This window comes from Herpailurus yagouaroundi, unplaced genomic scaffold (genome assembly GCF_014898765.1).
Source record: "Herpailurus yagouaroundi ecotype Mexico unplaced genomic scaffold, PumYag 191, whole genome shotgun sequence".
Classification (NCBI taxonomy): domain Eukaryota; kingdom Metazoa; phylum Chordata; class Mammalia; order Carnivora; family Felidae; genus Herpailurus; species Herpailurus yagouaroundi.
This window is the reverse complement of record NW_024412422.1, coordinates 12,436,127-12,448,653: the sequence shown is the minus strand read 5'-3', so window position 1 is coordinate 12,448,653 and position 12,527 is coordinate 12,436,127. Positions and strand designations below refer to the sequence as shown.

At 43.9% G+C, this 12,527-nt stretch overlaps 2 protein-coding genes across 5 annotated transcripts in view; one reads left to right on the top strand and one right to left on the bottom strand.

Annotated features, from left to right (window-relative positions):
- P2RX7 (purinergic receptor P2X 7) overlaps window positions 1–4,571 on the bottom strand; it is a 53,652-nt gene extending 49,081 nt beyond the window's left edge. For 2 of the 4 annotated variants that reach the window (XM_040444154.1, XM_040444148.1), the window contains exon 1: window positions 3,899–4,571. In XM_040444154.1, the coding sequence (XP_040300088.1) occupies window positions 3,899–4,023 (125 nt within the window). In that variant the 5' untranslated portion in view covers window positions 4,024–4,571. The remainder of the gene's footprint in view (window positions 1–3,898) is intronic. The other 2 variants (XM_040444151.1, XM_040444153.1) reach the window with 2 other exon arrangements.
- Window positions 1–12,527, top strand: part of IFT81 (intraflagellar transport 81) — a 229,763-nt gene that overhangs the window by 68,070 nt on the left and 149,166 nt on the right. The window lies entirely within an intron of this gene.

Below are 12,527 nucleotides of genomic sequence, written 5' to 3'. Positions count from 1 at the left end.
CAAAATTGCCTTTGGTTAGGGGCACCTGGATGACTCAGTTGGTTGAGTGTCTGACTGCGGCTCAGGTCATGATCTCACAGTTTGTGAGTTCAAACCCTGCATCGGGCTCTGTGTTGACAGCTCAGAGCCTGGAGCCTGCTTCAGAGTCTGTGTCTCCCCCTCTCTCTCTCCCCATCCCCAGCTTGCACTCTGTCTCTCTCTCTCACACAAATAAATAAACATTAAAAAAAATTTTTTTTTAATTGCCTTTGGTTAAACCTTTGATTTGTCCACAAAGCATAGCAAACAGACCTTCTACCTTCCAACAAGTCCATCAGAGTCCCTTTTTCCTCCGACTCTGGAACAAGTTACTGTTTTTCCAGTTTTGCTCCAGGTGAAGGTGAAAGATGTGGCTTATTTTCGGGGACATGTTGGGTGGGGAGTATGGATTGAGATTCACAGGCAGGGTGCAAGGCGGTCACTCTGTGAGAAGTGTGAGGGAACAGAGACTGACTGAAGGATCCCCAACTCAAGTACCCCCCTCATGCTTAGTCTGGGGCACCCAATCACTGAGTCATCGCACTGTTTAAACTGTGCTGTCTCTCCAGGCTCCCATGGAACATGTGTAACTGAATCTGAGGGACTTAAATGCATGTAAGGTAAGATTCCCCCATATGAGAGAAAAATATTTATCATTATAAGGCATTCTCATAGCAATCTGTTCTTATGTATACAATAATTTGCTTTTAAGAAATTGTGTGCCAGGAATACCAGGAAATCACATCACCTGTTACATGGAATTGTGACACACGATCTACCTGTTGGTGCATAAAGGAGCATTTACTAACTCTGCCCTTCATCATCAGTTCTATGATACCTGGCTTAAGTAATGAGCCTTATTTTAGAATGTACTATATATGTTTATTATTCAGTATTTGTTGCGTAATAAACATATGAATCAAATCATGATAATCCTAATAATATTAATAAGAATTAATACTTGGTAAGGGGTTGCCATACACCAGGTATTTCTCAAGCAACTTTGTATTTAGTAACTCATTTAATTCTTATGACAAACTTTGTCCTCATTTTACAGGTGAGGAAACCAAGGTTTAAAGAGGCGAAGGATTTTTTAAAAAAACTTTTTGATGTTTATTTATTTTGAGAGAGAAAAGAGAGCGAGCAAGCATGAGCGGGGGGGGCGGGGGGTGGAGAGAGAAGGGGGACAGAGGATCCAAAGCAGGCTCTGCACTAACAGCCCGATGTGGGCTCACGAAACATGAGATTATGACCTGAGCTGAAGTTGGATGCTTAATCGACTGAGCCACCTATGGACCCTGAAGTGAAAGATTATTGAATCCACATTTCCAGACCTCAAATCCCAGGCATGGGCATGGTTACTTTGGTAGTCAAAGGAGAGAATGTATATGAAAATAGACTCTTGTTTTAGTCAAGTATAATTAACATAGTATTGTATTCATTTCGGGTGTACAATATGATTCGACAATTCTATACCTTTCCCAGTATTCATCAGGATAAGTGTACTCAATCTCCTTTATCTATTTCACCCATCCCTCCCACCCGCCTCCCCTCTGGCAACCACCAGTTTGTTGTCTGTATTTAAGTCTGTTTGTTTGCATCCCCTTTTTCTTTGTTTGTTTATTTGTTTTGTTTCTTAAATTACACATATGAATGAAATCATATGGTATTTGTCTTGACTGATTTATTTCTCTTAGCATTATACTCTCTAGCTCTGTCCATTGCAAATGGCAAGCTTTCATTCATTTTATGGCTGTGTAATAGTCCATTGTATATATATACCACATCTTCTTTATCCACTCATCTATCAATGGACACTTGGGTTGCTTCCATATCTTGGCTACTGTAAATAATGCTGCTATAAACGTAAGAGTGCATATATCTTTTCAAGTTAGAATTTTCATTTCCTTTGGGTAAACACCCAGTAGTGGAATTATTGGATCTTGTGGTAATTCTATTTTTTAAGTTTATTTATTTATTTTGAGAGAGAGAGATTACATGAGCAAGGGAGGGGCAGAGAGAGAGAGAACCCCAAGCAGGCTTTGAAGCTCAGTGTGGGGCTGGAACTCATGAACTGTGAGATCATGACCTGAGTGGAAATCAAGAGTCAGATGCTTAACTGATTGAGCCTCACAGGTGCCCCTGTGATAATTCTATTTTTAAGTCAAAAAGATTATTTTTTTTAAATAGCTGCTATTTGTGGAGCTCTTACCCTATGCCAGACATCGATAAGCACTTGTCATGCCTTTTCTTGTTTAATTATGATAACTCTATGAGCAGATGCAGAAAGGGAGGCTCAGAGAGGTTAAGTGACCTGGCCAAGGAAATTTACCCAGGATTATAAAATAATTGCTCTAACCCTTAGCCAGTAAACTACACTGCCTGCCTATAGAGATGCAAGTTTTCATTATTATCATCACAAAGAGCAATGGGGCGTTAGCCTTTAGGTAACCCTGAATCAAAACCACAGTGAGAACCACTCACAGCTCACTAGGATGCCCATGACCAAAAAAACAAACAAGAACAAGTGTTTGTTGAGGATGTGGAGGAATGGGACACACACTGCTGGTGGGAACATGAAATGGTGCAGCCACTTTGAAAACAGGTGGGTGGTTCCTCAAAAGGTCAAAAGTAGAGTTACTAAATGATCTTTCAGTTTCACTAGTAAGTACACCAGAAAACTGAAAACATGTTCATGCAAACACATGTACACTGGTATTCATAGCACCATTATTCATAATAGCCCCAAACTGGAAACAACCCAAATGTCCACCAAAAGAAAACAGTCTATCCATACAATGGAATATTACTTGGCCATCAAAAGGAATGAAATAGAGATACATTTTCCAGCATGAATACACCTTGAAAACATGATGCAGGGGCACCTGGGTGGCTCAGTCAGTTAAGCACCTGACTCTTGATTTTGGCTTAGGTCATAATCTCACCATTTGGGAGTTCCAGCCCCACATTAGGCTCTGTGCTGGCAATGCAGAGCCCGTTTGGGGTTCTCTCTCTGCCCCTCCCCCCGCTCGTGCTGTCTCTGTCAAAATAAATAAATACACTTAAACAAACAAAAAGAAAACATAATGCAGAGTGAAAGAAGCCAGACACAAAGGACCACATACTGCCTGATTCCATTTATATGAAATGTGCAGAACAGGCAAATCCTAGAGACAGAGGGTAGATCAGTGGGTCACCAGAGCTACAGGTGAGCAGAAGGGTTTGGAGTGATGGCTAAGGGATGTGGAGCTGGTTTTGGAGGTGATGAAAATCTGAAATGGATTGTGGTGATGGTTGCACAACTCTGAATATACTGAAAACTGCTAAATTGTACACTTCAAACGAGAGAGTTGTATAGTGTGTGAATTATATCTCAGTAAACTTAAAAACCAAAACCAAAACCAAAAATGAGCAAGGGGGGCTTTCTGCCACTGGAGAGGACCTGGTTACATTGACAAGTCTGGTCCTATTCCTCCCCTAAGCAGTGATGACTCAGACAGATGCCAGCATTATCACCAGGCGTGCCCCGAATCCTTGTTTCCTCCCTAGGAATCCAGGGTGTTGCCCTGTTTCCCACTTTTCCCGGGCATACCTTGCCCAGCTCACCCTGGCAGGCCTGGGGTAGAACCCTGAGTATGGCTTTGCCTCTTGTGGCTTCTTTCTGCAGCAGCCTGGCACTGTTTCCCACACACCCCCCTCCAACCACCTGCCTCTCCCACCCCAACACCCACTCCCACCTCCAGCCCCAGCTTGCTATCAGAAAAAAGTCTCAGATTTAAAACCACGTGGAATTCAGGCTATGCACCAAAAGCTGCACCTTGAGGTTTCTTGTGCTGTCAACCCCTGCAGACATCCGGGGTCATCCCCACACCCCACTTACCTAACGTAGGAAAAGACGATCATGTGGAAGATCCACTTAATGGTGCCATAATTCATGCTCTGGATCCGGGTGACTTTGTTTGTCTCATACTGGAAAACATCATTCCAGCTGCAGCAGGCTGCCATGGCAAGAGACTCACTGTCCACAAGGGTCTGGACCAGGGCTCAGCCTTCCCAGACCAGCCACAGCAAGCCCACCAGTAAGAGGAAAATGAAACATCCTGATTCTTAGCAGGAGCCTTTAAGTTTGAGTTCCTCCAATGACGGCAGAGTGGGGGCGGGTCCTGGCAGCTGCCCCAGATGTGGCCGGGGATAAACAAGAGAAGCGAAGTCCTACAGGCCTGGCTGGCAGATAACCCTGCCCCAGCCGGCCTCCCCCAGATGCCTGCACAAAGATGGTGTTCAAAGGAAGGGCATTTTTAGAATTCTGCTTTATCCCCTTTTTTCTTTGACTTTTTTGGACTCATTTCAGTTAGGGGAAAGGGGCAGCCTTTCAAATGTCAGGAGACCCAGTGTTTCCATTGTGACTTAATAAAGGGGCCTAGATCTTTCTACTGTCTCAAGGCCCACTCAGAGACTGACTAATTCATTTCTACAACCCTTTGTTCAACCCCAGATGTCTGTGAACACTGGGTGAATGAAGATCTTCCTCTCCTCCCTCTCACACATCCTCCACAGCACTCTGGTCTGTAGATGGGGGTGGTGGGTGGGAGGGGGGCATCAGATCTGCTGGGGCTGGGAGGGGAAGAGGGCTTTATTTCTATACTGGATATTTCCTGCGTGACCCTCTAGATCCACTCTCTGCCCTCTTCTGTGCCCCCTGAGTTACACGTGTGATGTAGGCCAGTCAGCCTAAGACCATCAGAAACAAACTTACCATTCAACAAAACTAGGTTTACTGACTCATTCCATGAGAAAAAGCTCATGCCAGAGGATCTAGGGGCATCATTAAAGGGACAGAGCTATCATAGGATTATGGGGAATGGTGGGGTTTAGATTAAATTTAAATGAAAACAGATTTTGATAGACTCAGAGCAAAGCAGGTTTGTATACAACGGTCATCTTTAGATCTGGATTGCAAAGTGGACCCAGGGCCCTGCTTCCTTGGAAGCAATAAAGCTAAGATGGATGTTGAATGTTGTGTCTAGAAACCCTTTATCTGAAGCTTTGTACCTGAGATGCAATTTGAGGCTGCTTCTCTTTGGCAAGGTTGTGATTTAGATCCTCCAGGCAAAAGTGGAGTATTTCGTTCTTATTGATGGAATTCCCAATAGCAAATTTTCTGATAGTTTATTATTTTAGAGGATGATATTTCTCAGTAGGAAAGCAACAATCACTCAAAAAAATGGGAGTGGGGGTGCTACAATACACCTAACATACCCTTCAAAACTCTCAAGGTCATCAAAAACAATGAAAACCCTAATAAATTGTCACAACCAAGAGGAGGCTAAGGAGACATGACAACTAAATGTAATGTGATAACCTAGATAGGATCCTAAAACAGAAAAGGAACACCATTTAAAAACTAAAGAAATGTGAATAAAATATGAACTTTAGTTAATATTGATATATCAATATTGATTAATTATAAAAATGTACCATACTAATGTAGGATGTTAATAATCAAGGAAACCGGGTATAGGATATATGGAAAAGCTGTGTACTATCTTTGTGATTTTTCTGCAAACTTAAAACTGTTGTAAAATGTCGTAGATTCTAAGTCTAAAGTTTTTTTTGGCCAGCAAAAGAGCAGATGAGGATTAAAGCGAGAGATGGCTAATGTACGAGAAAAGACAAAAGCCCTGATTAAGGGTCCTTGCCCTGTATCCATTCATGCCAGAAGGTTTACAAACGTGATGGGCATGTACAAAGAGATAAAGAAACTAAGAACATTAACTTGGGGACGTGAGGGCAAAGGGGGGTTTTGAAGATATACAGTGTTTGGGGTTTGGGTCAATATAACACAAAATCCGGGCATCAGGCAGTCGGGAGGAAGGTTGTTTACCTCGGACGTGAGGCAGCACCTCTGTTTACCTTAGCCAGCCTAGGGGATGAGACAGATGGGGGAATAACCTCAGGGTTAATAAGGCACCTTTTCTTTTGTTAACCATCTCCACTCTGGGCTGCTTTGCCTGCAGCACAGTGGTCCATAGTCCAATTCACCAATTTACCTAACCTGGTCCTATTCTCCTGTGAAAGCAGATTTTCTGCTATAGTACTAAATTGGGGTGCTTCCACCCTGAACATCTAATCTTGTTTATTTCATATACCTATATATTGGGCACCTTTGCACCGTTTCTATTTCAGACCTTTGCCTCTCCCTCTCTATTTTGGGGTGCCTTTGCACCTCCCTATTTCTGGCACCTTTGCGCCTCCCTTTTCTTGGGGTGCCCTATTCTTGGGGTGCCAATCTGGCTTACGCAAACTTGGGTGTGAGCATGTTATGACTTTGTATTTCTTTATGCCTTGTTAACCCATTGATGTAAGCCTGGGGGATTCCTAAGCTTATCCCCTACAGTAAAATGAAAGTTTATCTTTAAAACAAAAAAGATTGGGGGTGGTGGTATTATCACTTTACAGGTACAGTGAAATACTGTTTGGTGTTATTTTTGCAGCTGACTTTACTCATTACTGCTCTTCCAGATTGCTAAGCGGCCAAGCCAGTTTTTACTTTTCCAGTCTGAGCTAAATTTTACTTTCTTACTCATGTGAGCTGCACCAGGGGCTACATTACCTCCTGGCTCTCAGTTCGGGAGACTGGAGAGCAGGAGAAAGGTGAGATTGAATGCAAATTTTCTCGACCCTTCTCAAAAGTGCTCGTGGCAGGGATCCTGGTCTTTCTGCTGAACTCAGACAATGATATCTCATGCTCTTCCTTCTCCGCTTCCTCAGCCCTCTGTCTGCTATTTCTCCCACCACCACTTCATGGGTACTGTTCTTTTTTTTTTTTTTTTAATTTTTTTTAACGTTTTATTTATTTTTGAGACAGGGAGAGACAGAGCATGAACAGGGGAGGGTCAGAGAGAGGGAGACACAGAATCTGAAACAGGCTCCAGGCTCTGAGCTGTCAGCACAGAGCCCGATGCGGGGCTCGAACTCACAGACTGTGAGATCATGACCTAAGCCAAAGTCGGCCGCTTAACCGACTGAGCCACCCAGGAGCCCCTCATGGGTACTGTTCTTAATAAGCTTACTGATAAGTTATCAGTTGCCATATTTAGTGATATGTTTTGTTCCTTATTTCACCTCGCCTTTTGGACCAACACCATGTACCACTCTCTACCTCTTGAGCAATTTATTCCCTTGATCTTCATGACTCCCTTGGGCCCTTTCTCCTAGTTTTTTGTCTTTGCCTCTATGTTCTTTGTCGTATCTTTCTAGGACTCTTCTCCTTTTATGTGTCAGTTCCAGCAAATTCTGCCTCAGCATTTTTTATATTTTTATCAGTCATGACAGGTGATGTTGCAATAACAAACAGCCCTCCCAAATCCCATGGCTTAAAAACGATGTCGTTTTATTTCTCATCCACAATAAATATTCACCATGGGTCACCTGGGAGGCTCTGCTCATCATAGTCACTCAGAAAACAAAACTAATGGAATAGCCACTATCTTGAACTCTTGAATGAGAAATCTGGCAGGTCTTAGAGTGGCATTTAAATGCTCTGATCTAGAAACGATGCATTCCATTTTGCCCCTAACTCACTGGTCAAAATTAGTCACTTGATCCCAGGAACTTGGTCCCAGGGAATCAGGAAATGCAATCTCACCCAGAAACAGAAGAAGCAGAAATATTTGGTAAATTGCACTAATAACTTTTGTATCTTCTCCCTGGGAGATTTCATCCACACACATTCTTTTAGAATCACCAAATGCTAAAAGAAAAGGAGATGGAAAGAGGGGTATATGTGTATATCACGTGTTTAACTATGCATGGAATGTAGCTGGAAATAAAACCTACTACTAATTTGGGGGACCAGTGCAGGGGGGTCCCTTATTCAAGATAAGGAACTTCAAGATGGCAACAGCAGAGCATTAGACCAAGCTCAGGTCTCTCTTAAGTATGGGTCCTTAATGGAACTGCACAGATCCCATGTCCATGAAGCTGGCTGTGTCTGGAGGGATATACAAGATGGTCTCTGGGGAGGGAATTGGAGGATTAGTTAGTGTTTGTCAAGAAACTTATTTCTTACCTTTCTATGAAGTTTTTCTACCATACTCATGCATTCTGTTTTAAAAATCTATATCTCCAGACCAAATCTGCCTTCTGAGCTCCACACTGGTACAATCTATGAACCCCCAGATCTAAAAATCCCATAGACACTTAAAATCATATCTTTAGAATGGCACACTTCCCCACAAAATAATAGTGCTTGTAAGGACTGATTAGAGGGAGATAGTGGAGACCGGATGTGGACCACTTTCCTTCTAAGCTCAGCTTGAGGGTTAAGGGTGCTTTTTAAAAAAAAATTTTTTTAATGTTTTTTTTATTTTTGAGAGAGAGAGACAGAGACAGAGAGTGAGCAGAGGAGGAGCAGAGAGAGGAAGACACAGAATGCAGAGCAGGCTCCAGGCTCTGAGCTGTCAGCACAGAGCCCGATGCAGGGCTCGGACTCATGAACTGTGAGATCATGACCCGACCTGAAGTCGGACGCTTAACTGACTGAGCCACCCAGGCACCCCAAGGGTGATTTTTAATGGGAAATGTAGCATCAAGAGGAGATTGGGGGAGAGAGGTAGTTAATATGGAAACATTTGAGCCATTCAAAGATGTTCAAAGTGGAGTGTCAAGAATGGTGGTCTCTGTTTCTTTGTGAAGTAGGAAGTTAAGTCTTGAATGGAATGGGGCTTGGGTGAATTTCTCTTAGTCAAGGGCGTGTGTGTGTGTGTGTGTGTGTGTGTGTGTGTGTTTCTGGTTACAAGTCAGAAAATCAAGTGACTTCCTTCAGCAGAAAAGGTAGTTTTTTGAGGAAACACTATGATCTTAACAAGTGCAGGAAACGTGGCCCAACGTGGTAAGAACTTACTAATAGACATGGAAATTAAAATGTCCTGCTCTGAGGTTGCACTTGCAGTTTGTCTGAAGCTGTGGGTCCTCTTTCTGCCTGATTCTCTGTGTACCCACTGCATATCTCTCTAAGCACTGGACTTCTCTACTGCTCCGAGGGCATGTCACCAAACAAGGTCATCAAGGCAGCCACATCAGGTTGGCCACAGTTCCTGTCAAAGCCCAGACCTACAGCTTAATTCTGGAGTCCCAGAGGAGTGAATTTGATTGGTCTAGCTATTTATCTCTAGTCCAATCAGCTTAAGGTTGTGGGCGGGGTCACAGAACAAACATGGTGTCAGGGACCCATTGGGGAAGGGGGGGAGGAGGGGAGAAGGGGAAGGAAGGGAGCAGAGTGGGGGGAGGGAGGAAAGGCTGGGAGGAGAGAAAGGGAAGGAAAGGGAGAAAGAAATGTAGCTCTCAGGGAATACAGGGTCCTAGGCTGGGAGACTCAGGTTAACTACTGCTCTCAGGTGGGACGATGCAGTCTGTGCAGTTTCCCAAAGGTCCCTAGTGGGATTGAGCCCCAGATGCCTACAGCACGACCTGTTCTTGAATGCTTCTTATATTGACTGCCTTCCCTCCCTGTCCCATTTCCCCAGTGCCCTTCCTAACTTCACCTCCCAAATAAACTACTTGCGTCTGAATCCTTGTCTCAGGGTCCACTTTGGGGGAAGCTCAGTCTTTTCCAACCTCCTATTGTTAAGGAGTCAGGAACGTATCCTGTTGTTAAGGCTGTTGTTAAGGAGTCAGGAACGTATCTATCCTGACAGCAATAGGTGGATTTGTAAGCAGAGTCGTAACACCTCACTTACACTTTAGTGAAAATCACTCTGGCTGCACAGTGGAACGCAGACAGAAGGGGCAAGAATGGAGGCAGGGAATCTGCCCAGGGAGAAGGTATAGTGACATGGAGGGCGGGGCTGAGGATGGATCCCTAAAGGATCCAACACCGAGGGGACGAACAAGCATCAGGGAAGGAGAGGAAAACCAGAAGGGAGTGTATACCCGGAAACCAACGGAAGAGCTGTTCACCAATAAGCCCGTGGCCACAGGGGGTAGCAAGAACAATATAAAGCAAGGGCACTAGTGAGGAAAGTGACAGATAAATTAATGTAACAGGATAGAGTCAAGTATTGAACACAAAGATAGGTGAGTACTTAGCATATGACAAAAACGTTTAAAACCAAAGGAGAAAAATTACCCAAAATATGATCTCAGAGCCATTGGCTAGCCATTTAGAGGAGGTCGGTGGAGGTAGGAGGATGTGGTATTCTAACTTTTTATATTTCAAAAGATGTGTAACTGTTTGAAATGTGATAGAATGATAAAAAATGAGCACAACTCAGGGGCGCCTGGGTGGCTCAGTCAGTTAAGTGTCCGACTTTGGGTCAGGTCATGATCTCGAGGTCCATGAGTTCAAGCCCCGTGTCTGGCTCTGTGCTGACAGCTTGCTTGGAGCCTGGAGCCTGCTTCCAATTCTGTGTCTCCCTCTCTCTCTGTGCCCCCCCCAAATAAATAAACATTAGAAAAAATTTTAATGAGCAAAATCAGCTACACAAAGGAACATGCAAGTAACTTACTGTTCTGTTTGTGTTGTGTACATTTTGCATTTCAGTAGAGAATCCAAACAAAGATAACTGGATTCCTTTTGAAATAACTGACACCACACTGTCACCTGGCTGGTGTTTAGGTCCTCCTCCCACCAGACTCTGTGTTGGTGTCAATACCAGTGTGGATTTGCAGTAAAGATACTATGAAGGGAGCCTCTTATTCTCCTTCAGGAGTACAATGTTTGAGCCAAGATTCACTGTGGTTTCTTTCTTGGCAACTGGAGCCACTAAAAAAACAAAGCATATTGGGGCGCCTGGGTGGCTCAGTCAGTTAAGCATTCAACTTCGGCTCAGGTCATGATCTCACAGTTCATGGGTTCGAGCCCCGCTGCAGGTTCTGGGCTTACTGTGCAGAGCCTGGAGCCTGCTTCAGATTCTGTTTCCTTCTCTTTCTGCCCTCCCCCACTCGCTGTCTCTCAAAAAATGAATAAACATTTAAAAAAATATTTTAAAAAAAGCATGTCAAATGATGCTTTTTTTCCTCTGTATTTCTCCATGGCAATTTCTCATGAACATGCCTTTCTGACCCTCTCTTCCTTCCCTCTCATTATCTAATTCAGAATTTTTGTAACAAGTTGATCAAGAGTCTACTGCTTAGGGATGTCACAGAGTTAGGAGAGATCCCAGTGCCCTGGTATTCAAAACAGGTTTTCTTTGAGTTACATTAAACCAGTGCTGCCTAAAAAGGTAGAAACTAACCATATATGGTCATTTACATTTAAAATAATTGGGGGTGCCTGGATGGTTCAGTCAGTTAAGTGTCTGACCTCTGCTCAGGTCATGATCTCATGGTTCGGTTTGTGAGTTCAAGCCCCACATGGGGCTGTCTGCTGTCAGCACAAAGCCCACTTCAGATCCTCTGTCCCCCTGTTTCTCTGCCACTCCCCTACTCATACATGTGTGCTCTCTCTCTCTCTCTCTCTCTCTCTCTCCCTGCGTGAGGCTCTGTGCTCACAGCTTAGAGCCTGGAGCCTGCTTCAGATTCTGTGTCTCCCCCCCACCCCCACCCCTCCCCTGCTCATGCTGTCTCTCTTTGTCTCAAACAACAACAACAACAACAAAAAAAAAAAACATTAAAAAATTTTAAAAAAGTTAAATGAAATTTAAAATTCAGTTCTTCATTTGTACTCACCATATTTCAAGTGCTCAGTAGCTACATGTGGCTCATACTATATTGGACAGTGAAGATACAGAACATTTACACCATTGTAGAAAGTTCTTTTGGACAGTACTGCTGTCTGTGGGATAGAGGAAAAGGTGAGTACAGTTGCGGGTAACTGAGGATGGTGAGGGCAGGACCTAGTCAGATGGCATCCATTTTCTGTGGGAAATAAGAGGCAGATGTATCTGTGGAGAGAGAAGGAGAAGGCAGAGGGGTGGGAGGTTTGATGCGAGTGAAGAAGATTCAAAACAGTTGCTATGGTGAACAGGAGAAGAGAGCCAACAGGGAAAACCGGAATTCCAGGGTGGCAGTGAGAACTAAAAACCATGAATTGGTTATTGCAGCAGTCTACGTGACTGAGATTATAACAGGGGCCCGGGCCTTCCCACCTACAGGATCTGCCTCCCACCTCCACACCCAGGGACCCATCAGGCCTTGCCAAGTAGTTCAGATAGTTTTAGAATTTGTAAGCATTGGCATCTAGTATGTCTATTTTGGTCTTTTACATTTGTTCCTGAAACAGTGTGCATGGAGCTACATTTCTGCCCCTCTGCCCCCCTCAGTTACCCTTCCCTGGGGCTCCTGTCCCTTGCCATCCCCATGACACAGAGCAGAAAGCTTTTCTTTGTCTCCAACTCAGCCCGGGCACTGGGAATGATTGGTTCACTCCATTTATTTGGGTAAAATTACTCTATCCTTCTCACGAATGCTGGATTTCCGTTAATCCCAGGATCTTCCCTTCCCTCCACTCCATCCAAACCCATAACACACACTTTCTTTGGGAACTTCAAAAATTGATTTCCTGACCA